This window comes from Pholis gunnellus (genome assembly GCF_910591455.1).
Source record: "Pholis gunnellus genome assembly, chromosome: 1".
NCBI classification, from domain to species: domain Eukaryota; kingdom Metazoa; phylum Chordata; class Actinopteri; order Perciformes; family Pholidae; genus Pholis; species Pholis gunnellus.
This window is the reverse complement of record NC_136528.1, coordinates 10,235,364-10,262,330: the sequence shown is the minus strand read 5'-3', so window position 1 is coordinate 10,262,330 and position 26,967 is coordinate 10,235,364. Positions and strand designations below refer to the sequence as shown.

General features: G+C 40.1%; 2 protein-coding genes across 2 annotated transcripts in view; both read right to left on the bottom strand.

Moving 5' to 3' along the window:
• trip4 (thyroid hormone receptor interactor 4) overlaps positions 1–3,875 on the bottom strand; it is a 69,082-nt gene extending 65,207 nt beyond the window's left edge. Inside the window, exons 1-11 of the mRNA XM_079166606.1 lie at positions 3,715–3,875; positions 2,894–3,075; positions 2,580–2,710; positions 2,190–2,408; positions 2,000–2,078; positions 1,801–1,906; positions 1,439–1,654; positions 1,226–1,349; positions 924–1,108; positions 642–766; positions 351–442 (exon numbers count right to left, since the gene is read on the bottom strand). Coding sequence (XP_079022732.1) covers positions 351–442; positions 642–766; positions 924–1,108; positions 1,226–1,349; positions 1,439–1,654; positions 1,801–1,906; positions 2,000–2,078; positions 2,190–2,408; positions 2,580–2,710; positions 2,894–3,075; positions 3,715–3,794 — 1,539 coding nt within the window. The 5' untranslated portion in view covers positions 3,795–3,875. The remainder of the gene's footprint in view (positions 1–350; positions 443–641; positions 767–923; positions 1,109–1,225; positions 1,350–1,438; positions 1,655–1,800; positions 1,907–1,999; positions 2,079–2,189; positions 2,409–2,579; positions 2,711–2,893; positions 3,076–3,714) is intronic.
• A 1,771-nt stretch (positions 3,876–5,646) lies between these two features.
• LOC306701237 (neuronal acetylcholine receptor subunit alpha-7-like) lies at positions 5,647–24,836 on the bottom strand. Its single transcript, XM_079166495.1, has 10 exons — positions 24,725–24,836; positions 19,916–20,055; positions 19,423–19,467; positions 17,625–17,734; positions 14,671–14,750; positions 12,095–12,262; positions 11,803–11,997; positions 7,849–7,935; positions 7,428–7,537; positions 5,647–6,781 (listed from the first exon to the last, which is right to left on the bottom strand). Exons 1-10 carry the CDS (start codon positions 24,777–24,779, stop codon positions 6,239–6,241), a joined length of 1,533 nt encoding a protein of 510 aa, XP_079022621.1. The 5' UTR covers positions 24,780–24,836; the 3' UTR covers positions 5,647–6,238.
• Positions 24,837–26,967: the final 2,131 nt, after the last annotated feature.

The following is a 26,967-nucleotide window of genomic DNA, read 5'->3' as shown; positions in this document are numbered from 1 at the left end:
AGCAAATACACAAAAACACATTTCTGCCAGATTCTTTTTTTTTTTTTGCAACTGTGTTTACTTGGATCACAAATCAACCAAACACTGACACTGAACTCAAGAAAATAAAATCCTTCAAATCACATGTAACAAAAGTATCTTTGCAAAGCATCACAGCGGCGGTGAGGCATCATTTCACATGATTATTCAAGTCTGTCCATCACTTCCCCTTATGATGACACACCGAATTACCACCCATATCTCCGATTTGTTCGGCAATTCAATACCAAGTTGTGGTGGTACGAATACTAAATGAACTTTAGTACTGGTATTAAACTCATAGTTATGGTATGGTGTAATGTTTCACTGACCTGCTGTCTGAACTGCTCCTGAGGCAGGCAGTCGGTCACGTTGACGCAGCCCAACAGGCAGCCGGTGGGGTAGTCTTTAGGAAACCTGGGCTCTGCACAAAAAACAAGAGCAAAGATCCACTTACACGGTGATGGCAGACTTTGTGGCAGTGGTTTCCAACATGACTTCAATTAAAAGTGCTGCATGCAAGGCTTCTAGAAGCATATATATATATATATATATATATATATATATATATACCTCCAGTATGCAGTCTTATTATCCTAAATTGCTGTGTGCAGGTTGTGTACCTTTCTTGTACACTTGGCGGTACATGGCTTCCACCTCAGCTATCTCCTGAGGAGTGGGCATCTTGGCTGCAGCAGCAATCCAAAGACGACCCCGATGGGATGTGTACCAAGTTCGCCCCTCAACCCTAAACACACACACACACACACACACACACACACACACACACACACACACACACACAAAACACAATGTTACCTCTGCTTACATTGGCCTGATTTTTAGGTTAATACTGCAATGTAGTTTATCTTCAAAGCTCACTTGGGATGTTGTTAGCTCCTTACCTCTTGATGCCTTTGATCAGCAGCGTGGCCCACGGTTGGTGCATGCTGAGGCACCAGCCCCCGTCAGACATCTCCTGCAAGTCTTTGTCTTGGAGACGCAACTTGTGCCGTTCCTCTCCTCCCTTGTCCTCTGCCGAGCTCTTTCCCTGCTTCGTGTTTCTCTTGCTGCCTCCAACATCCACCCACTGGGAAGAGCATTCATTCAACGCATTTTAGCTTCACGATGATACAAATGTAGAAATACAGAAGTGTAGAAGTACCACAGTGTGACGCCATTGTTACTCCCAGTTTAAATGACCTACCTCTGGTGCCGACTGCATTATGTTGGGGTTGACCAGCTCTCCGAGGGTCTGTCTTCCACCTTGTCTTTTAGAATACACTGGCGATTTGGAGTCGCTATTCATAGCCATGAGGGTCTCATCCAACCTAAATAGCGAGCATTTCAAATGGCGTTAAGCATGACTACACACCACTGCCCTTGCAGCGCTGATTCAAGTGGAGTCAGACTATCTTACTTGTTGTAGTACTCGTTGAGGTTGTTTCCCTCGTCAAGCACTTGTCTGCCAGCGAAGTCCAACGTGATCTTCCTGTCCTTGCGAGAGGCATAGCGAAGTTCTCTCAGCTCCTCTTCCTGTTGCCTCAGCTTTTCCCGCTCATTGGGTGACAACCACTGATTAGACTCAGTGGCAAAGTAATCCGACTCATCATCCAGAACCTGCGTTCTACTGACACTGGAGTTCGAGGGGACGGTGAAGAAATAGGCAAGTGTTACCACCAAGTTTCTCGCTTACCTTCTGCAGTATAGACATAGCACACACAGCAGTAAACCTATCCATTCTTGTGAAGCTCTTTAGCGTGACTGTGTGTTTTATGATACCTATTCTTGTCATATTCCAACAGTTTTTCTTTGTGCTGCACAGCCTTCTCCAAGCCAGCCTTCATCTTGGCCTCTTGGCGTGGGAGATAATCTCTTTCTCCAGCGTCTGCCACCAAAAACAAAAAACTATATTCACACCATCGATCCACGTCATTATAGATTTGAGCGTTTTATAATTCGGACTAGTTTTGATTCTCACCTCCCATCAGCTTCTTTCGTAGTTTCTGGCTTTTGTTGGAGTCTCGTTGCAGGATGTCCTGCTCCTCTCCTGTGCAGACCTGAATCAGAAAAAAAATCAGTGAGGAAAGAATCCTACATTTAGAAAATAAGGATAGTCAGCACACCAAGTAGATTGAAAAGTAATCTAAAGACTACAAACTCTTACGTACCAGGCTTCCACAGAAGAGGCAGGGTCCTGAACCTTCTTGCTGACATACGATGCGACCACAGCTGATGCAGTTGTTTATAAGCTTGTGCTTTTGGGCAAGGCACTCACAGGCATGTCGACCTGGGAGTAAGATAGTCAGCTTGTCTTGTCCCTCTTGAGCATAGAGCTTAACAAACTTACTTTTCTTCTTTGTTGAAGAAGAACTGCTGTTTTCTTGGGCCTGAGAAAGAAGAAGAAATGAAGAGAGGAAACACGAATAGAAGAAATAAATAGATAGAGGTAAGAGGTAAAAAATAAAATGGATCATTTACAAAAAAAACTCAAACCATGAGAATTACCTTCATGAAGTAAGTGACAGCAGAACAAAAGTTTAGAGCTGGTGTTTACTCACCCTCATCTGATCAATGGGGGTTTTGACTGCCTCTGGCTCCGGCTCTGTTGGGTTTACAGCCAGCACCTCCTGTTTGTTACGGCCCTTGCGTTTTGACTTCTTCTGGCTGTCTTTGGTCATGTCTTGTGACTCTAGGAAAGGAGCGCAAATATCTCTGTAATTACATTTCCACTCAGAAGACATTTAATCCTTAGAACTTTACAATGTTTAGTAGCTTGCATTGTAGTTGTATGGCAGGTTGGTAAAGGCTGGGAGGTATCTTGATGTACAGTTTAAATCAAAATGCATTCAATGGCAGACATCAGACAGCCTACCTGCCGATGAAAAAGATTCCCTGAGAGGGAAAGGACTTGAGGTATCTGTGGCCTGTCTTTGAGTCTTCTTCCACCTGCTGAGGAACTCATCGATGAACTGTCCTTTCCTCCCATCTGTGCCCTGCAGGAGGTCTCCCACATACTCCTCGATCTCTTCTGCATTTTCGATGGATAGAATGTATCTAGACAGCAGGATGGCAAAATGACCATTTAATTCAACAACACTTTTTGTCAAAGTGGACGTAGAAAACATTAAAGACCTAAATCATTTCTACACACTGCTTCTTGATATCTGTGTGGCTTCCAGCAATGTTTAATGGTCTGCTTATGTAATACTTATGGGTACTTATAGATTATCTATATATCATAATATAGACCTGATTTCTTGTCTCTCTTTCTTTTCGATAGAATAGTTATTATTGAGTGACTTAATTCGTGTTTATTTTTGATGTGTAGAAATGTGTAAAGGCAACAGAGCACTATTGATGACCGGGTTTATTGTCCTCTATTTATAATTGTCTCTTTCATGTGATGGTTAATAATAACTAACATCACCTGCAGATCATTTAAGATGTTGTTGTGCGTCTGAGGAGATTATTTATAAAATTGTTTTTGTTTGTGTTTTTTAACCTTACTTAACAATTCCAGTGTCCTAACCTTATACGTTATTACAAAAGTAAAATCCCAAACTGAATCTGATCCTTCACGTGACATCAAACGGCATAGATACAAAGTATCATGTTAGCTTGTTGGCTGTCAGCACTTCACCTGACGTCAGACATTTTATTTTTTTGTTGCTAACTAGCGTTAACGTGACTTACTGGACGATGTCTTCACAGGCCTCCAACCCAAACTTGTGGTGTAACTGGTCCACACACCACTGCAACAGAGCCTCGGACATGTTTACCGAGTAAAAAAGACTTGACACTCAAAAGCTCACAAGCAAACGTAAGCAGTTAGCGTGTCAAAGCAAAACGGAATGAATGTGTTTCCAGTCGGCGACATAACAAATGCACACACCATGGAAGTAACTGCGTGGCAGCAGAGAATCCAGTCCGGAAGAAAACGCGTGTTGTCGTTTAAGGTTCCACCCACAACCGTTTGTACGACATCCAATAATAATTAGACAGCTAAGAAATAACTGTAGAACATATTTGACAAAAGTCTTCACATCAAGCAAACACACATTTCAGGAATGTAAGATCATTTATATCTCCACTTCAGTCAGTCTTGAAACTGTAAACAGTTTCTTGATCAGTAAAGCTGTATATTTGGGTGTACTTGTTACACTCAGTCTCTAGGTGTCAGTTTTGTAATGCAATGAAATACAGCTGCATTCAAACAGGACTTTACAGTAACGTTATTTGCTATATTTTGAGTACCAAATGACTTCCTCTGTAATCAGATGGTATTTTCTAAACAGGAAGTCGAAATGTATTGTGAAAACCTTCTTATATACAGTCTATGGTAAAAACATCTTAGCTAGACTTCTACTTTCTTGAGTATTTCCATTTTCAGACACTTTATTCTTCTACTCCACTACATTTTGGAGGTAAATATTATATGATACTTTTTACTTGACTACATGTATTTGACCACTTTACTTACTTTGCAGATTCAGAATATTATACATATTATGTTAATACAAAATATAAATCAAGTAATATATTATGATATATAATTATAGGTTAAGCTATCTAGCAGTCTGTAAAGTACTTCAAATTAGCTCCACATTTACCATCTGCAACATTTAAGTCATGCACACATTAGTGTAATTATATATAAGATAATTATAATTCAATATTAATTATTCGGCAACGGGCCATTCTGCATGAATATTTTTACTCGTGGTACTTTAAGCGTAGTTTGTAGCAAATAATGTTGTACTTCGTGTGTGTGTATATACACATATACACACACGCACACGCACGCACACGCACGTACGCACACAGTCACGTAATAAAAAGCAGCAAATGTTCTTGTGTCAGTTATACGATTCACTCTACTTTAAAGACAGCAAACATTTATTTATGCAATGGGGAAAGTGATGTGCGCTCTAATTCATTTCAGTATGGATTTCTTGTCTCAAGGCTATATTTTCTGTAACTGGTTGGAACAACTTTCTTGCTCAGTCCAAACTTTCATTCAGTCTTGCGAAATTAGATGTAGGCAATTTGATGACTCATCTTCCTCCACATAATACTACAGGAGCTGCATTGGAGTAGTTTTGTGTTTTACCCAGAGTAGTTTTTGTCTTTATCTGGCTGGATGTCAAACAGCATGTCAAAACAGTCCGTCTCTGTTGTCTGTTTCAATTTTACAGTACAATAGTCAAGGTTATAGTCCAAATAAGAAAATGTGGATGGAGCAGCAGTGTATTTATATTGTATTTATATTACATTATATATATATATATATATATATATATATATATATATTTAAGTTGATTTCTTTGGCTTTCTTCTAGCATCCTATATTTGACAGAGGACAGTGTAGAAAAGAGGGAGTGAGAGAGGAGTGTAACATGCAACAAAGGTCTCATAGCTGGAATCAAACCCCAGACGTCGAGGTTGTATTACATGCTCTGTAACCACTGGGCCGCCAAGGCACTCGAGCAACAAAACATCATACATTTGAATGATCTGACATGAAAAGCAGACTATTTTGACCTCAGTAATTATTTAATTTTCATAAAATGTTATATTAAAATAAGCAAGAAGCAATAACTAAGACAAACATGGTTATGCGTTTGACAATATCATTTGTATTTACAGAAAGGCAACTTACAACATCACATAGATGGATAAATGAGTATTCACGTGATGCAACAAACACATTTTAATACAAGATACTGTAGCTGTAATGTTTTGTATAAGGAGTAGATCTTTGTGAAAGCATTGTTAATTGTCATTGCATTGTAATGAACAATAATACACAATCAACATCACATAACAAACCACATTTGCATTCACTGTAGATTAGCAGATGACACAACTTAAACAATGCTTTAAAGTATCAGTGTTTCTTAGTCATTTTAGAAGAGTACAAGAGGATAAAATGTTGATGTTTTCCTTTAATATGCCGCTATGGCTGTTTAATATAAAAGGCAAAGACTGGTCATTTTCACCAACGTCATGTAAGGCATAAATTAAAGTATTTATGCCTCACATACAATTTGCCTGAAGTCCTCAATTTGACTTTGCATGATTAAATATCTGGTGGTATACAAGTCCCATATAGCAGCCTTAACTGTATCCAAATTACCGCCACACGACTTTTACAAATGGTTACTCTGTGGTAGGAGAAATTGGTAAAGGCTCTTATTTTTGTTTCCTGATAAAGTCCTTAAGTGGAAAAGTCTTTGGAAATGGCCTCTACAAAGTTGGGTGCTGACATGAGGATCCCAAAGGTGCAGAGGATAGTGAAGAGTGAGAAAGCCATGAGACAAAGCCTGTCGATAACAGACGCAGCAAATTTCCACTCGTTGCACACAGACTTGTCCACGTCTTGGTCACGGAAGCGCTTGGCAATAAAGCGCACCTCCTCCAGGATCTTGGCCAGCTCTGGTTCCAAGCCGCCCGCTGAGGAGCCCTGAGCTGCTGGAAGGAACATCTCATCCTCGCCTGCTCGCCCAGCCAGCCGTGCACAGAGGACCCCAGAGTCAGGCGAGGTGGCGGTCGTGGAGTACTGGATGCTCTCCAGGCCCCGGATGCCGACATAAAGCATGTTGCCGTTGGTGGATTGGGGGGCTGAGGCGCCGGAATTGACCTCCGTGCTGGTCATGCTGTTCCGCGGGGCCTTGTTGTGACACGCCGAGTGCAAACGCTCCTCACCTGGCCGCTTCATGCGCAGGAACCAGGCGCACCAGTTCAGCAGGATCACACGGGTCTTTGGGGCCAAACAGTAAAGAATATGGAAGAAATTAATAAGGCTCTTCCACCAGAGAATATCCAGTCTATCTATCATCCGTCATCCTTTATGTCTAATTTCTTTTCTCAGTTTTGTTTTCACAGAAGCCCAATAGAAGCCAAATCAGCTCAATATTTCCCTTTTCCCAAATCATAATGAAAAGCTGATTATATTGTTGCCCCAGAAAATACCAGTTTCACTACAGAAGGTAGCAGGTAACCACTCTGCTCTGTGTTGTATCATTCTTTGACTCTAAACCTTTTCAGTATAATATTATATCAGGAGACCTCATTGTGCCAGAAATATTTATAGAAACATATTAGCCAGACTCTGAGTTCTCCTGGTGGATATTTGTAACTAACTTGTTTAACACTTGAGGACCTCTCAGTACATTTCTGCCTGTTAAAGATACCCATTTGACAACACAAGCAAATGCAATTTATTCTTAATGAACCACCGTAAGTGAAGCAAAATGGACTGTAACCAAATAAAAAAAGCAGCATAATGACAGTTTATCATTATACTCCCCAGTTTTGACTCGTGGTTGGACGGAAATGGCTAAAGTGGTGTTAAAGGGATCATAGTACAAGTCACAAATAATGATGTAAAATGAAACGACACTCACCCACTTCGGCATCTTGCCTCCATCAGGGTCATGGTGGTGATATTGTAAGACTAGAACTGTAGCAATTACTGAGAGACCAACAATGACCATGGTGGTGGCAAAGTACTGAGCTGGAGGAGACAGTAAGAATGGAAACAATAAAACAGATGCAGGGATTATTGCGAGGAGAAAACCTGAGGATAAAGTAAAAGGTTTCTCACTTTATGAGTCTCATAGAAATGCACTCTTCACTGCTTCAAATATGGTGACTCAGATCTCTATATAAAAAAATCCAAATATTGGATGGCTGCTTAAACTTAATCACACTGTGATGTGAGAGAACCCATAATGAAACACGAACACAAAAATTTCTACCGGTGTCTTTACACTGATGGCAGTTGACACCCATAGCGACTGCTTTTAACTTCAGCCTGGCGCTTACCTATTAAAGGCACCGAGTCCGATGTGGCGGGCATAATCTCTGCAACCAGCAGCATGAAGACAGTCAGGGAGAGCAGGACTGTAATGCCTGGGGAGGAGACCAAATCTCATAAGCACCTCAAAACAAAACTGTTAAGTGGAGTGAAAAGTATTGAAATTACACTGTTGGCTGAGCCCCAAGGTTCTCTGCACAAGTTGGTTGTTATAAATGCAATCAAACACACTTTTTCCATCCTTAAAATTAATTTTGAAATAATATGTAAAATAGTAAGTGCGCTATTTCGCTGAGTTTTATCATAAATACTCATTGTTTCATCTTTTCTGTTGAACATTTGGTTCCTAGTTTGTGTAAAGTCTGCCTTGTATTCTTAGGCAAATTTTGCCTTGTTTCACATTTGATGCTACTCTTCAACAATGCGGTATTGCACTGTTGTCAACTGTGAAGGAGAATTCCCCAAAAATTAGATTTGTGTGTGAACTGTTGAAGCTTATAATGTGTCACAGTCACTGGCTCCATCACCTGAGAAGGTACAACCACAGAAAGACACAAAGGTATCTTTGAAATACCTGTGAGCAGAGTTTTCACTAATGAGCTGACGTCGCTAAGCCACTGGCTCTTTGGCTGTCGCACTGAAAGACTGAACTTCTCAGCAGGATTAAGAGTCACATTTTAATTAACTGCAGGCATGCTGATATATATTTGGCGCCACTGAAAAACACTGAACAGCTGCCTCTACATTTTCTTATATATATATTCGTATATCTGTGGAACAAGTACTAACATGTGAATCATTTCAAATGACTATGAGTGGGAATAAATATCCTGTATTCTAAAGAGAATGATATTTCAGTACAAAAAATCGGGTGATCCATTTTGTCAGTCTGAGCTAAAAAATGTTCATGTGTTTATAAATAAAAACACGTGAAAATATTTTTCCCAGGAACATTTGCTTCCATTTGAGTTTTAATGAACATAACTTCCATCCAGTTATTCTGGATAATCCAAATCTTGATAATTAGAGACTATTATCTACCAAAAGAAGATAACATTAATACATTTTAAGTGAATGTTGCTGGTCAGGTTTTTGAAATGCTTTGAGCAACAAATTTGCATTCACCTGCATTGTACAGTGATGCAGGCAAAGGCGAAAATATCCAAACCACTGAAAATAAAACCTTGACTATAAACATAGCTCGATACCACATGGGAAAATATGTTGTTGCTTTGTGATTTAGATGAGCCAACTCTTTAAACGAATGAATAGAATGAACACAGCATTGCTGATGAACCTTCTAATATAAACAACCCTTCACAATACCGATATGAAAATGCAGATGCAAAAATGAGGGGACTTTGAGAGTAAAGATTTACAAACGTAATGCTCACGACAGCCCAATTTTATTGAAATTAAATCTGGGAATAAACGCTGCCATGAAAACACACTTCTAAATGAATGTTCACCATTCTCAAATAATAATGTCATGGTGCGGCTGGGGTTGATATACTGACTTCATATACAGTAGATCTGTGAGCACATGAGCCAGCATACATACACACACACACACACACACACACACACACACACACACACACACACACACACACACACACACACACACACACACACACACACACACACACACACAATTTACCTAAGGAATATAACTCATGACATATGCTTATTTTGTGCTGTGGACTAAAGTATAAAAACCCTGTCAAACACATTTTAGGAGCATTCAAATCTACACAACAGCTTATTATACTCTTCGCATGAGCAATTCTTATTTCCTCTATCTGTCTGTGAGCAATCAAAACATCAGAAGGAATGCACACACATCTGGCTCTAAAGCACTGTTCGGTTAATGAAGGAATCCAGCTGTGACGCAGGACTCTAATGATTTGAAGTAGGCACAAACTGCATAAATCAACCCCCCCCCACCCCCACATATAGCACACACACACACACACACACACATCCATACCACCACCAACCCACAGATACTGTCTCCACCAAGCCCGAGTAATTTATGCATGAAATGGGCTCAAACATTCAAGTCAACTGTGACAATTGAGATAAGATTAAACAATTTCTCGGTCCACTGACAGTTAAGTGAGTCACTCAGTGCTGATTATCAGATTACTCCACAAGGCCACAGAGGAAGTAGATTAATGAAAAAACATTGTTTTTCACAGAATGACTGATTACCCGGCAGACGAATGGGCTGGGAAACAAATGAAGTGTAGATGGAGAAAAGTGAGGGATTAATAGAAAGGTTGGCTCCGTGTCGAAACCACTTGGGCTGTAAAAGATTTGACTTAATTATTATCTCTTAGTTTTCAGCTGCATTCTTTGACCTAAAAAACACTCTCCAGTAACATGACCGGAAGCAAAGCAGCCAGTACACTTTTTTTCCCCCTCAGAAATGGAGAAATTAAAGATTGAGAAAGAACAAAAAATAAATAAATGCAAATCTATCACCTCACTAACCTCACAGACATATCAACTCTTATGTTGTGTCATAATCTAACCAACTCTGTGTTTAGAGCAGAGCTGGACGAATATATCAAATAAGATGAACACCAATGCTACCAATGCAATAGCAGCCATAGTATTGTGTGTGTGTGTGCGTGTGTGTGTGTGTGTGTGTATGTGTATGTGTGTGTGACCTATATGTTTTTTATTGGTGAAAAGTTGAGGGAAAAGTGCACTGCAGGTCAATGAGGTGCAGAAAGACTGTCAGTCAAACTGAAATCCTCTTATAAGGCTTGTAAAATATGTATAGAGGGATATTTCTCCCTCGCAGCTGCAGCCAAGGGACCCAGAGGTGGGCCAACAGAAAGATATCATCTTTACTTTGGCTTGCAATGATTAGAAACGAATGCATCTTAAAAAATACAGTACAGACTATTAGTGCATGTACTTTAATAACAAATGTGCTGGCATGTATTCAGGGATGTCTATCACTGTGTGTATTTTAGATGCAGATCCAGATCCAACTGCAGATCAAATGAAAATATGCAGTGGACCCTTGTTGGAGGTATGTGCCATGGTTCCTCTGAATCCTTTATCCAAATGTTGATGGGGATATTAAATATTTGTTTCCCTACTTTATATAGTGAGGGAAAAATAATTGAGACAAACCTTGAAATCTAATGCAATCCAATGAGACAAAAAAAAGGACGGTGAAATGTAACACCAAGTTGAATCAACCCCTTGACAGCAAGTCTCACACAGTTTGTATTTATTTTACTATAGGACAGTTGCATTGGATTGCATTACAGGGTCTAGGGTTTTTCTGGTCTCTCAATGTGCATAAAAAACAATAATCAATGAAAAGGCTATTAAATACAAATTTTAAATGGACAGTGTGTAGTATTAGGTGGCGTCTTCTGGTGAGGTTGCAGATTGTAACCAACCAACATACCCCTCCGCTCTCTTCTCTCTTTCCAAGACTGAGGTAACGTGAGCCGTGCGTCGAGTACAAAACCTTGGTAACGTCGTTCGCCTCCCTAAAAAGCCCTCCTCACCATAATAACACCACTTCAGGAGCACTGGAACAGCATCTGGCAGAGCCCAATGGTTTTCCACTCTGCTTCTCACGTTACTGCAGTTTCACAAGCATGTAGGACAACTATGATGGCATTCAAGTGACATAAAAATGTGAAAGGCTCTCGCTAGAGCCAGTGTTTGGCTTGTCCTTTCTGGGCTGCTGTGGAAACATGGCAGTGCAACATGGCGGACTCTATGAAGAGGAGCCAGTCTCAAATATGCAAATAAGGGCTCATTCTAAGCTAACAAAAACACAATGAGTCTTAATTTCAGGTTATTATACACTAATGAAATCATGGTTATGAATATTGTATTTCATTTCTGCAAATAGATTCCCCCGAAATGCCCTTTGTGTAACTGGCCTTTTAAATGTCCTGTATTTCAGCAATGTGTGTGTTTCAAACCCAGTGAGATCTTTTCTCCAGAGTCAGCAGGCAGAAGGAAGACGAGCAGCGCCAGAGTGGAGATCAGGACACACGGGATGAGCAGGTTGAGGCCGTAGAAGAGGGTCCGCCTCCTCATCACCAAGGTGAAGGTAATGTCAGGGTACGGCTCCTCGCAGCATTCGTAGGAACGCTCGTTTCTCCGTCCTACAACCTCTGTGAGACGAAACAAAACACAGTCTACTCTGGCCGAAATGGAGTGAAAAGTTATGGAGAAATCATCATTTTGAATTTTGAATATCAATCCTCTCACCGACAAGATCCCACTCTCCGTTGGCGATGTAGCCTGTGATGTCAGCCTCCAACATCTTCAAGTCCAGAGACCAGCCCCCGTATGTCCAGGAGCCAAACTTCAGCTCACACCTCTGGACATCAAAGGGGAACCAGCGCACATCGATTTGGCAGGTGCTCTTGAAGATCCCTGTTGTGGCGAGAAACATGTTACGACCAAGACAGATTCCGTGGGGTTCCATTTGTGCCAAAGTTATGTCACATGCACACTGACTATCAGCTGAAGATGTGACAAAACAGATACCCAACATCTATTCAACTCGTCGACAGTGAGGACGACGGGGAGGACGACACATCATGACGACAGGGAGTGAAACAAGATGACAGAGGTCCAGTCTAAAGTTGAATTGACACAGACGAATGTTTTGTCAGGTGAGCAATCAAACATAGACAGATCAGATTGTCAAAAATAGTTTTGTCACAAGGGAAGTACAGTCCACAGACGAATAGAGAGACAGATGTTTTGTCACATGTTCAGTCGACATACTGCAACATAATTTGGCCCAAAAGGAACCACATTGAAGAAAGACTTGCTTTGAGATAGACCATACTTCACCTGAAGATGGCTACTCAAGAGAGAGAGAGAGACAGAAAGGGATGGAGTGTTATTCAGAGCTCTGATAGAATTTCAACTACTCTGGAATATAGGAAGCAGACGGAAATTGAAGAAAGAAATGACAGTGCCCAACAGCTAGAGGGGCAGCAAGAGAGGTTTTACTCCAATATCCAATATGATAATGAGAAGAAAGCGGCCGGTAATCCTTCAGGAGAGGATGGACACCAAGCTAATTTCCATCCACATTGAAGAAAGATATGAGACATCTGCAGTAAACAAGGTCTCTCGCCTCTCTCTTGGTGCCATGAAGATGATAAACCTCAGCAGGGAATGAACAGAGATGGGGAGCAGAAAATGTGAAGAATGAATGCCATTTACTGCAATGAACCTCAGTGACAAAGACAAGTTATCAGGAAATGATTCGGAACAGCGGTCGAGGTCACATCTGCGTACAGTTTTACTCATTTAACGCAGTTGTGTTGAGCTCAAGCGGTGACTGAGTATTCTGGGCCAATATGGCATTCAATGAGGGTTCATTTCGAACAAAGTTGAGAGGCAATTTGCTTGTGAGAGAGGCAATCAATCCAGAAGAAATTCAATGATGGAGCCATTTATGCCCATATTGATTAAGATGCTGAGGCAAGGCAGGCCAGCGCTTTTCATGGTAAGAGAAAATTAAATAAAAGGGGGGGGGGGGGGGTAGAAGAGCCTGCCAGGGAGAGCAGTGATCACCAGCTGTGCAATGTGCAATGTGTTGCTGTTCATGCATGTGTGTGTATATGGGTTGCTGGCTGGCAGCAGTGGGTGGTCCGAAGGGGCTTGTTCAGGGAAAGTGCATCGCTGCTCAAATACTTCACTGAGCGCGATATTGGTGGATCCACGTGTTTGGAGCGTTTGACATTACTGGGATAAGAACATTTGAAGAAGTCGGTTTACTTAGCTTAGCATACCATCAAGACTAGAAACGAGGGGGAAACAGCGAGTCTGGCTCCGTGCAAAAAGCGAACAAAATTCACCTACCAGCACATCTAGAGCTAACTAATTAACATTATCTTGTTTGTTTGAAGTGGAGCTTCATGTTCATTGGTGACATTTAGAGGGGCTATCAGTTGTATTTTTGTACCTTTGGATAGAGCTAGGCTAGTTGTTTCACCTGTTTTCAGTTTTTATGCTAAGCTAAACTAAGCTAAGCTAAGACATGATAGTCTAATCATCTAACTCTCGGGCAAGAAAGAGAAAACATATAGTCCCTAAAATGTAAAACTTAGCAAAAGCCAACCTGAATTTAAACGTTATTAGAGCAACTTTTTGACATAATTAATCAGCATTTTAGATGAATTTATGCCAAGACTAAAATGCTGATAGCTTTAGGAAGCTTATTCAAAGCTCTCATCCATGAAAACACAGCAGCAGATGCTTTTCTCACTAATCCTTCGTGGAAATCACCAAAAGAATATACAGCATAATGTTTATCATGTTTATACAGCACAATAACAGGAGCCTGCTGAGTATAAATTGTATAAAATCAGGAGGATTGTGTTTGTTTGATAATTGAGCCTCTGACACGAACTTCAACCTTTTTTGAGCAAATTAATTAAATAATTTTTTTTTACATATGAATAACAAGACTGTCAGCTATTTATTGTGGTTTGATGATATTATAATTATAATTAAGCCATAATAAAATAATGACACCTCATTGTAGTTTTTGGATTATGTAGGTAAAAGTTTTGAATTTCTTACCACTTTTTTAAAGCTATAACTGTGTGCTCCAGACCTCATCATGAATTTTTCATCACATTATAAATAATTTTCACAAATGTACTTCCTTTGTGCGTTCTCTTTTCGACTCTGCAGGTAGAATATCAGGTTTAGTTACGTGTAAAAAAAACAAACAGCAGAGGAAGGGAGCAATAATTTAACATCTGACATTTCTAATGACGAAACATCTATTTTGGTCTCACTGAGATTTTGACTCTTACCTGGAGGTATGTAGGAACAGGAGCCAGAGGAATTGACCAAAATGTTGGTGTGGAACGTAGCATCAAATCTTTCATCAGCACTGTGGACAACATGGAGCTACATCAGTATTTACTGCAGAGTCATCTGTAACCAAAGTACAGCTTCAGTGGAAAACATTTCAACAAATTGAACATAAATTTGGGGGAACCACAAACAGCGAGTGAAACTGATAAAACAACATCATATTAATGATTATAAGTTATAAGTCTATTATTTGTATGAGCCCTTGTCAGTCACAGGTCATTAGAATTGTCCTAACTCCTCCCACACACACACACACACATATGGTGCCCTGCCTCCTTGGTATGCTGCTCTTGCTTTCTATGTGAACCACCCGAGCTTGATTGATGTTGGCCGCTGGAGCGACCGTAAAGGAGAATTGCAAAGGGGTCCACGACTGGAATGACCTCCTCTGGAATGCTTTTTGGAGCCTTTGACAGAGCCATGAAACACTAAAAATCAGGCCTGCCCTCCGTCACCCCTCCTTCATGTTGGACTACTCTTGGGAAACAAGGCTCATCTGTTAAGTTGCCCAGAGAAAAAGTATAAGCAGAGCCCCAGAGATTGAGGTCCATATACTCGATGGGTTTTCCCGTTTCATGGCTCTGTCAAAGGCATTCATGACGAGGTCATTTCCTTTGTGGACTGCTTCACAATTCTCCTCTGTCTCTCCCTCCAAACCGAGAAGACATCACCAAGTCTATATAATTAGGTTTCAAAGTTTTGAAAAAAGAATCAGTATTCTATGCTCTGAAAAGTTCTTCTACAATTTCCAAGTGTTGGAAACTGAATTGATCAAATACACAATCAGGTACACAAGTTATTTCACGGGAGTTAACAGCTGCAACAGTGGCAGTTTGTTTGTTAAGGTTAATAAACAAAAGGATTAAGCTTCTAAAACTCTACAGAACTTGCATGCAACAGACATGATACTATAAAGTCAAGCCTTGGGTCTCAGATTACGTGACTTCCTTCTCACAAAGTGACTGAATTCACCATTACCTATTCACCTGTACAGTTTGTGATGTTGTATACGACATCATTGTAACCCATGACCATCAAAACATAGGGGTGTTATCATGTTTGGTACAGGAGATTTGATGCAAAATAGAAACATTTGGTTGTAGCAGAGAGTGTATTGGCGTTTCTGTGATGGCTCCAAATGTTCAGGGCCCTGAACTGTTCCAAGTGAACATCATTTTATCACCTGGACTATAATGAGTTAGAGAAAGCAGGTACACAGCACACGCAGTGTCTCAATTCCCTTGGAGATGGTTATTCAGAAGTTACCCTCATTCTCCTCTGCTACCCACAATTCACTCCCTCTAAATGAACTCCCCAGAGGTTGAGTCATGGTTGAACTGAAGTTGAAAGGAGGGCGGGGGGGGGGATTCACTTTCAGCAGTCTAATTCAAAGAGTCTCAAATCAAGGCTTTCCTCAGAGGGCCAATGACAAATGAAGTACAATGCTTTTTCCCCATCATTAGTCGATGGGAGGGTAGAGTGCCTCTGATGTGATTTGTTCAGATAATTCTTTCAAAATGATTAATGATGATCTGTACAGCATTTCCCATTAGGGACATATAGTAAAATGCTCTTTCTCCCATCTTTTCTACACAAGTCTTTTCATTTTTCTTCATGATTTATTGCTACAACGCTCTCGTCTAGACCTCAGTGAATATATTTAAACTGCAGAGCAACACTAACCTTGAAGTGTAACCAGCTTAAACACAGTGCAGTTGTGATTAACCTAAACATGTCAATAAGTATATTCACTTCCTGCACATTGATCATACTTGAACCAGACCTAAACACAAAGTTATTTTGTTCCAAAAGGAATGAGGTTTAGGTTTATTTTGTGCAACAGCGGCATTTATTTATCTTTCATTTTCTGCTTGTGTGGTCTCTCTCTGCAGGATGTTCTGAACAAGTCCTGTGACCACATGGGGTCTGTTGCTCTGCAGACCTCATGAAACAAGAGCAGGAGCCTAAATATTTCAGCATATTCTGACTTGTTGCCACCTGAAGTTATTTATTACATTCCAATGGCTTTTATGTTCTGTTTGCTCAAGGCAATTTTTCACTCACGTGTTAAATAAAGCAGTTGGCCTCTCCTCTTTAAAAGGAAAACAATGGGTTTAAACATTAAATGAGGCGAATAGATGTCTGCTGCAACTTGTATGTTGGTTGAACAAATAATATGAAAGCTCATCTTTACCAAAAATGAAGTTTGTTTGACCTTTAAATATATGAAAGTAGTCTCAGTAGCAAAACCTCTAAACAGCACACACTCATTACTTGCTTGTTTCAACTTGATGAATATCACCTGCTCACGAGTAGTAACTGATAATTTGATAAATCTAAGGCTTCCTGTTCTGCTCCATTTGTGGCGTTTCAGTCACAAAACATGTGAACTAAGAGCAAATAGAAGATTTTCACACCACAGAGCTTCAAGTCCTGGTGTCAGAAATCAGCAGATGAAAACTAATTTAGCGGCGTCAGTGGTGATAGAATTAGAGGACTAAAAAAAGACGTGACGTTAGAGGCCAAAAGTCATATTTCAAGCCACAATTTCTCTTAAACCACTCGTTCATGAATGAATCTGTTCATAGTGATGTGGTTCGTGCACGAGACCCAATTCATTTTTTATTTAAACATATTTTCAACACAGAGCAAAATAAATAATTCCTGTGTGTTTCAGAAAAATATTTTCTGCTGTGTCTAATGTATCACAGTCAGAGTCATTGTCACAATCTCGTTTTCAACTCTGGAACACAAAATCCAAAAATGCATCATCCGTCTGACATCCCCCCCCATTATATAGTGCAGAGGACAATGCATGCATGCTGAGTCTGACACCATGCATATCCAATTACAGTGCAGCACCCAGCGGATCTGTCCTTACAATACCTACCTGTTATACAGCAGAATGTCTGGCTTCCAAATCAGATGGTCAGGAAATCTCACATTGATCACACCTGGATACGCTGATGGATCCCACCGGAGGTAAGAATCATCCCAGAACTGTGGGATGCAGAAATCTTATGTATTTATCATATTTTACATAAACAACTTTAACATATCCTTTAAACCTGTACGTTTGGTGAGCCTATTTTAGATTCACAAGAGGATCCAAAGCAATAAAAGAGAAATAGGACATACAAGATAAAAGCTTTTTTTTTAGGGCTGCAGGGTTAAAGCCTCTCTGATGAAGTTCGCTGACTCATCCAAGCAACACATCAAATTGTACTTACGATGTCTTAGAAGTGCCTTACATGCAAGGACACCAGAGAACACAAACAGCTGACTGGCACTACAACATCTAGGAGACTGAAGCAACAACCTCGTTGCATCATTGTGAGCCACGATGAGCCTCCATGTACCACTTTTCATGTAGTTACATCAGAGACGAGCTACATACTGTAGGTGTGCAGAGGGCTCTAAATAATGAACATTGTACATTGACAGAACACATAATAAACTTGCGAATAAACATATGGGCCTGAGTATATAATTGTTTACGTAACACAACTTTTATCTGATTATGGCACTGGAGGAAAAGCTATTGAGAAATATCACTCTGAACTAACTGTCAACATGCTGTTTGCTCTAGTGGTAACCAAAGTCAGAAGGATACATCTACTCAATGTCCATTTTTTGTGCTAATCCATGCAGACATGAAGCTATTTCATGAAATATGTGTAAATGTTGACCTGCTGGTGGTGCTAGAGGTAAAGTCAGAGGATTAACAAAGTAATTATCCTCCCCTAAAGCAACAATGAATGTCTGTACAAGATTTTCACGGCAATACATCCACTAGACGTTGAGATATTTCAGTCTAGAAATGCTACAATTGTCAGTGTATTTATTATTTCTTCACTCCAACACCATCCTGTATATTGTATATGTATAATAACAGACCGAGTGTGTGTGTGTGTGTAATCTTACAGTCTCAAAGTGACTTTCAGTGATAAACATCTTTAGCACATTTAAACTTTCTTTCCCAGAGTTCGAACGAGTAGACTAAGCCAACACATATGCTGGATCGGCGCTAACAGAGGGCAGATACTGTGAATGCTGCCTGCGCTATCTTGCGTTCGAGAGCCGAAGTCGATTGCGCAGGGTGTGGAGTGAGAGACTGAGTGAGGAGGCTGCTGGGATTCCTCAAGGTGATTTAAAACAGACCAAACCGCCTCGACACAGCTTGCTGACGGTGCAGCAGCAGGAAGCTCGTGTCACACAATGGACAGGCTGCGATAAAACATGCATGTTCAGACACTTCATCTCACTGCATGGAGGAGGAAGGGGCGTGCCCATGTGGAAGGTGAAAGGGGAAAAACTAGGTTTGAGTAGATGTGATAAACAAGACTGTAAGACAAGAACTACACATATATTGTGATTAGATACACAAACCAAATACCAGGATAGAGGCTTAAGTTTAAGGTACAGTTTGACAATTAAAATCAACCTATCAGCTCCTCTTAAGCTCACTTAATAACATGCTGTATCTTGTTTGTTGAATCTTACATGAATGGAAGTGTAAAAACCAACACATTTTTTGTATTTCTGTTGGGATTTTGTCCCTCACTTTTTAAGGCACATAGGTTGCAGCCAAGAATAAGTCCTGCACATAACCCCCGAAAAACGGAGAAATGGTCGTTAAGTTTAGCTTTTCTGTGACTTTACATAAATTGTACAGGGAAAGGTCTTACCAGCTGTAGCCAGATGTTGGTTGTCAAAACCTGGTTCTTCTCATCCTGTTATAAAATGATGAAGTGATATTTAGTAACATTATCATTCAGGTCATTTTGTACAGGTATTTTCTCAGTTTAAGTTTCATAAATGAAGACTCATGCGAATTAAAAAAATGCATGAACGTCCACAGTAGCTAAACCTCTCATGGCTGTGGTAATAGAAAAAGAACTGACTGTTAAGCAGTGGCTGTTCGGCTGTTGCACTTTGAAATGAAGACTCAAAGACATCCAAACCCAGATGTTAATTATCCAGAAATGTATCACTGTGGACTGAATATAACTGGAACCCTAATTTATTAAGAAAATAACTGCTAGTTTTGACTTTACACATATTGGAATTGATTTTGGCTGTGAAGTGAGAAGACAGTCCCAATCTTTATATTGAGTTATCATAACACCGCCTTGTGCACATGCATGCTCAGTAATGTGAGGACAGTCATTAGTTACCTACCACATCCATGATCTGCATGAGGGTAAGGCCGAATTTAACAGTGAGAGTCTGAGAGTCGTTGGAGACTGGTCTCACCAGCGGGTTGTAGCCAGCCATCAGGTCCGTGTACAGCCTGCGCTGGTCTGGCCCTTGAAGAGAAACTACAGAAGACAGAGAAACCTAGACAGTAAATACTTTCATAATCCCTTCAGACAAAATGTGAGCAAGACAGACACTGTTCGTCACATCTATTGCCAATTCCTTTTCGATTACATTGGCAAACTCCTATTTAAACAGCCATCCTGCAGCACAAACAACCCCTTTTTCTCTACTTTAAGCTGAACTAAATGACTCTCTGAGACTGCTTTCAGCACAGTTTCTGTTTTTCAAGCAAGAGCAAAAGCATTTGTTTGGAAAAAAGAGACAAAACGTGAATTTGACCAATAGAAAATCCAAAGAGAGGGGCGTCACAGTACTGAACCTTTTGTGAGTGACTAATCTTTGTGTATCTAACATAGCATTTATACCACAGTACTGAATGGGTTTAATGCTTGTTTGAACGTGTCTGATGTTAAATGTTAACAACAGCAGGCTAACATACTCAGAGGGATAATCAAGCAGCAACCTCCAGGTCCAATGCCGAAGTGCCATAAAGTTGCATTATTTCTGATAGCCAGCAGGGGACTCATCTGGTTGCAAAAAGTCTGATTGTTTAGAAGTCTATGAGAAAATGACTCTACTTTTAACTTGATTTATTACCTCAGTAAACATTGTAAACATGCATTTATGGTCTCAATCTCCAGTTTCAAGTGTTTTTCAATACAGCATGGTGTTCATTTAGTAAATGATGGTCCCAGTTAGAGTAAAAGAGAATAGAAAGCAGGGTATACTTTAGGTCGCGGCTACATAATGATTGATGGGTCGCGACCACATCATGGTCCGGTGTGGGAGTTGTCCTGCATGCTTTCTTCTTAGAATTTTAACCCTTTCACCGTGTTTTATAAAGATATTTGTAACATTTTGGTCGCCTTAAAATGTCTTATTCAACATTCAGTTGTACTCAGTTCCACGCTCTCGTGTCACTTCTGGTTGCAAAAAGCAATATGGCGACAGCCAAAATGCCGAACTTAAGGCCTCAATAGGTGACGTCACGGTTGCTACGTCCACTTCTTCTATACAGTCTATGTTGACAGGTCCTCTTCATGGAGCTGGCAGCCATGTTACTACAGTAGCCCAGAACAGACAAACCAAACACTGGCTCTAGAGAGGGGCATTCATGTTTTCACACCAGCTCCTGTAGTTCTCCTACATGCTTGGCACACAGGGGAAGTTTCAGTTAGTTGCAATCTGCAAGCTCACCGCTAGATGCCGCCAAATACGTCACACTGCAATCCATCCAATAGGAGATGTATTACACTCTGGAGCACAATTTAAATCTCATGGTGGCACTAGAGCAAATTTCAGGGGATAACCAAAGTCAGTAGACTTTATCCTCTCAGGAACATGAATGTCTGTACAAAATTGCAGGGCAATCATTCAAATAGTTGTTGAGATATTCCATTCTGGACCAAAGTGATAGACTGACCGATATTGCCCAAGAATAAAGCCCCAACACTAGATTGGCTTGAAATGATTTGAAGGTTAATTTAAGTTCAAGGATGAGACTGACCCAAAGCTACAATCCCCACACTCTCACATCATTCAGTACCTGCCTGAACTCCTGGCTCATTATCACACCTATTTCCATTTGTAATCTTGCTTCATCCTGCAGGTACCCGCCACCACTCCAGCTCCCCCCATACACCAGGTGACTCCAGAAACCTCTCACTCTAGAATAATTTAGCATTTCAATTAGTGTTTGGCGAGGTCTTTTTTTTGTTTTTGTTAAATCAAAGTGAGAGTGGAATATTCTAACTAAGTCCAGGGTGGTGAAACACGATCCAAATACAATACCTGGACTGGTTTCATCTCACTGTCAAATCAGACCTGCCTCTCATTTTAACACACCCTCGTATTCCCCACTTCAGTTACGGAGCATTTTTGGCAGCATTTATTCACTTCACTAATGGCCACAGCCCAATGATCCTAAACAACCTATGAGAAGCGCATTATCCCGATGATTTGGCAGAGATCTGGTTGTCTGTCGGCATCTCCTTATTCCCCTGCTCTCTGTTGCATCCAGTTCTTTCACGAAAAAGACAGAAATATTTGCTAAAAGCTTCTCTTTGTCTGTGGCTCAATCCCCTGGAGATCTGCCACCCTACAAATCTCACCATAATCAAATTTCACCATGAAGATCAGCAAGACGACGACAATGTGTGTCATTGTGTTACGCTTTTTCTGGAAAAACATCCTGGTACATTACTGGCTATCAGACCACAAAACAAACATCGCTGTTATGTTGCTAATATGTTGCTGAAAGTGAGCTGGGAGCCATCAAAGAAAACGAGAAGCAAAGCCTTTCTGCCTCGTAATCAAATTAAACAGCCTTAATAATGTCAAAGAGATGGACAAGGGCTTTAAATACCCCAGACATATGCTCAGACATTTAGACGTGCATGTATGAGCACACGCTAACACCACTTATCTCCATCTGCCTCTTTCTACTTCACTTTAGGGGAAGCCTTAATCTACTAGTGCCTGTAAAGTTCACACTGAAGAGTCTGAGTCGGTGATTACCATTAAATGAACTGCCTCAATCAAAATATTCAAAATTCAGAGCAGATCTGAGGAAAATTGATGAGACACAGCATGTCTCGAAGGTTTCTTGAACTAATTACCACTTACAGGGTGACTTAGATTTTTGATTCAAATCCAAATTTGCATGGGGCGACTTGTGATGTGTGGCCTCTGAGTCGGAGCACGGGCAGCTGTACAAAAGCCACAACAAGAACACTGTCACTCAAGTGTTAAGAAAGAAACCTTTGTTGCGCTAACCAATACAGTGAAATTCTTTGAACGATGAACTGAGTGTGACATTTCCTGTGTTTTCGAGCAGCCTCTCGGTCTGTTTGTGTCGATCTCTCTCCGTCTCTCTTGAATTGAAATTCAGAGGGGCTTTATTGGCATGAAAGTTTCAAGGGTAGTTTTTCGCCAAGAAATAAAATCATCATCACAATCACTTTTAATTGTTTGCCTCAGTGTAGGAAAACAATAATGCCCAGTTATTTTCATTTCTATCTACAAAAAATGCTTGCAAGTCTCCCTTGAAGCTTAGAAACCTCACATAGCACCATTAAAAGCTGCAACAAGTTCAGCGCTGGGCGGTATGCCGGTTTCATGTGCGGCCACAATGTGGATTTTGCAGCATCTTTACAGTGATAATCACACATTTTAGTTTCAGCACACACACAAGGACAAGGGAGATACAACACCCAATTAACTGTCACTCCCACACAGTTTATACGGTTTATGGTTACCTACAGGTGACCGCCACGTGTTTTGTTCAGTACCGCTCAAACAGCGTCTGCACTCTTTCTTCATGTGGGTTTAGATGAAAAAAATGATGTCAGCTTTCGTTTTCTTCAAAGATGTAAATTAAATTTAAGTGTAATGTACTTCCCATTTTGGTAAAAAGAGGTGAAACAACAGTAAATATGTTAAAAAAATATTCTTTATAGCTGAGATCCAGGTTGCAATACAGTTAACACAACAACACTGATACTCTGAATGAATCACAGTATGTTTACATAATGGGGCAGCCTCCTCCACCCAAAACACATGTGTGTGTCTACTACACAGTGCATTGTATAAATTACAGATGCACTGTGTACGACAATAGTCTTTGACTGCACTATGTATCTGACTGTACTATTTTTACTTTTTGTATTTTTATGATTGTAGCCTACTATTTTTAACTGTTTGTTTCACATCATGTGTTGCACGTTTTGTATGTATTACGTTTTGTCCTTTCTGTGGAGCCCAGGAAGATTAACGGCTGCTGAGGCATCAGCTAATGGGTATCCAGTTAATAAACTAAACTAAACTACTAATAATTTTCATTTGAAGACAATAAATATATATTAAATATATAATATATAATATAATAATATAATAAATATATCATATTTTTTTATTTCATATGTTATGTTGCCTTACATTGCAAAGAGAGTGAACATTGGTGGAATCATCTTTTCAGTGTTACACAGACACAAACCCCCCAAAAATACTGTGATATAGACTTTAGGTTATATCGCCCGTATACACACAGCGCTATGACTCCATATCACAAATGTATGAGCATGTAAAGTGCATTCACATCATTGCAGGGTGCAAATGGGAGATTGTTTGTCAGTTGTTACAAATATGCCTACTGTACATAAAGAGCTTTAAAGTGAGAGAAAACACACTGCCACCAAATGCAACCACACACAAGCACAAAGCCAATCGCTGCACCGTCACATCAAATGGAAACGCAAGTCTTGTCATTCACTTTCATACAATTAGCCCACATTCAGAGTTCTGCATTGCTGAAAACGTGGTTTACTCTGATACAGACTAATGTCGATTTTACTTTAATTCATAATGGGCAGCACTGAAAAGGTTGAGAACAACTCCCCCACAACATTATACTTTCTAGTAGTTCATATTCACATATCACATGAGGTAATTATGTACTATTGATTACAAATAGCATTAAATAACGTTAATGTTACCAAAACTCGGTGCTTGGCACAACAGGTAGTCGATGTAACCCCATTTGCGAGGCTTGCAAATTAATCCAGTATGGAGCAGGTTAATTACACACATGAAACGTAAACACCTCCTATTAAAGATTCTCCAGGGTTTGGGAGTTAATTAAAGCAATTAAAGCGCGCGCTGACAGCCTACCTTTCACCGTGAAGGCGGTGACTGCGAGAAAGAGCAGAAAATTCAGTGAGTCCATGTTGAGCCGAGCGAGGAGCGCGAGCGGAGTTTCATCTGAACCTGACGGGATGCGGGGAGGATGATATCGTGTGTGTGTGTGTGTGTGTGTGTGTGTGTGTGTGTGTGTATTAAATAACTCCTCCTACTTATGAATAGCTGTCTGACAGGACAGCCATCAGATTCGTTGTAGCATCAGCACTCAACAGTAGGCTAGTTGTCTCACTGATTGCCAATGCGACTATTGATAGAGGCTGACAGTCGGCATATACTAAATAGACCAGTCTGTGTTTAAAAACGTTCAAAAATGTCGATTTCATCACCACATATGACTACTGTTGGTACAAAGGCATGCTTTATCTAGCAGTCACGAACTAAAGCACCCATATATCTGCTTCTCCACTGCATCGTTGTCCCTATACTTTTCAAAAAGAGCTCAAATAGGTTGAAAAGTGACGCACAGGGAGGCTGAAAAAGTTGTACAGCACCACACTGAGCCACAATCAAGGAACTTTTTGCAAAACAAGGTGACATCTGCTGGTCACTGACCAAAATTACAACTGTATTTTGAATTTAGCAGCTCAGACTGTTTTTGTGGTTCAAACTCTTGGATCTCATTTCTGACCAACGTTCTTAAAAAAAAACAAAAAAACAATCTATATCAACAATAGTCAACATGATGCAATGAGCTATTCCCCCCCTACAGCACCAGTATCACCATACGGCCAGATAACAGACACACAACCAATCTCAGAATACAAAGAGCATAAAAATACAACTAAATCAAAAGAATGTGTTAAAAACAGTTCTCAATTTATCTATGTTTGGGGTAAATTGTGATACCACTTAAGACTTCTGGGGACATGCGGTAGTACAGTACTCTGGGGTAATAATGTGAAATGTTAATTTTATGACAAAATAAAGCATAAAAAATAACAGAAGAATATTGCCGCAAGAGTCAAATACTTAAAGACCCCAAAGGACATCATATATACACGCACAAGTAAATGTGTATTTTTTGACAACTAAAAGACTAAAAGTACATTAATTTGATGCATTTTATGAAAACTCAGAGTTTCTGTGTCTTGAACAGCTGCTGAACTGTGTTTACATGTTTACCCTCCACTGCACGTGCATGAGCTGATATCTGCATCAACAGGCTGTAACTGAAGATAAACACAAACATAAATGTCCTTTGCTCCCTGATGTGTTTGCTTTGGAACGTGGCGGCTAATTAAATGGCGCAGTACATTCTGCTCTAGACAGGTTGAAAAGAGCTGATTAACAGGCATGTCGGCTGTATGTGTGCGCTGCATGTCAAATTACATGCTTCATTAGTCACGGGATACCTACACTGATGAATACATTTCATCACGCTTTTATCAGTGTGGTAGAAAGCTGGGTCCAATTAAATGAACACACAAGTGAAATTGCCATTCGACTTTAAACAAACTTTACCAATTATTTAATTGTGAGCTTAAATAATAACATGATAAATATAGGATGGATGTAAGAAGTATGTGCGTGACAATATTATTTATATCTAACCAATTAAATGTGATTGGAGCTACTGAGTCTTGTAAGCAATATGAAGCTTTACTGTTGATGATTCATCCCTTTTTCTAATGTTAATGGCGTTTTATACATTTATTAAAGGCTTTTAATGCTTTAATCTCTAACATCTGCAAACAGTGTTTCTGCAAACACAACATGACACATCTGGTTAGGTTAACACCATAATTAATTGACTTGGAAATGCTCAACCGAGTAGATTTATTGTCAGGTGAGGACAGAAAGGTAAAGGGATTGTGAAGTAAGAACCCATTAGACTCTGAGCTTCAGTCTGACCCTCCATCAATTCATCTGTTTGAATGAAATAAGGTGATGTTGCTTGTGGCAAAAGGCAGGCAAGTAAGATTTAGGAGCCAAGGCGATACAAGTGATATTGCTTAAACAGTATAGCTGCTAAAGATAAGAGATCAACATAATCTGAACCTTCGAACACGATTAGTAAATGTATCAATATTACCTCCTGTCATTATATCTTCACATGACCTTCCTATAGGAGACCAAATCAACTGCTGAAGTGTAATCCTCACAGGCCACAGAGGCAATTAGGAGTGTGACGTTGTTACCTTGCAGGTACACATTTTGTCTCCATTCTCTGAATAATGAATTGATGGAGGCTGCATACATGTTGAAATTAATAA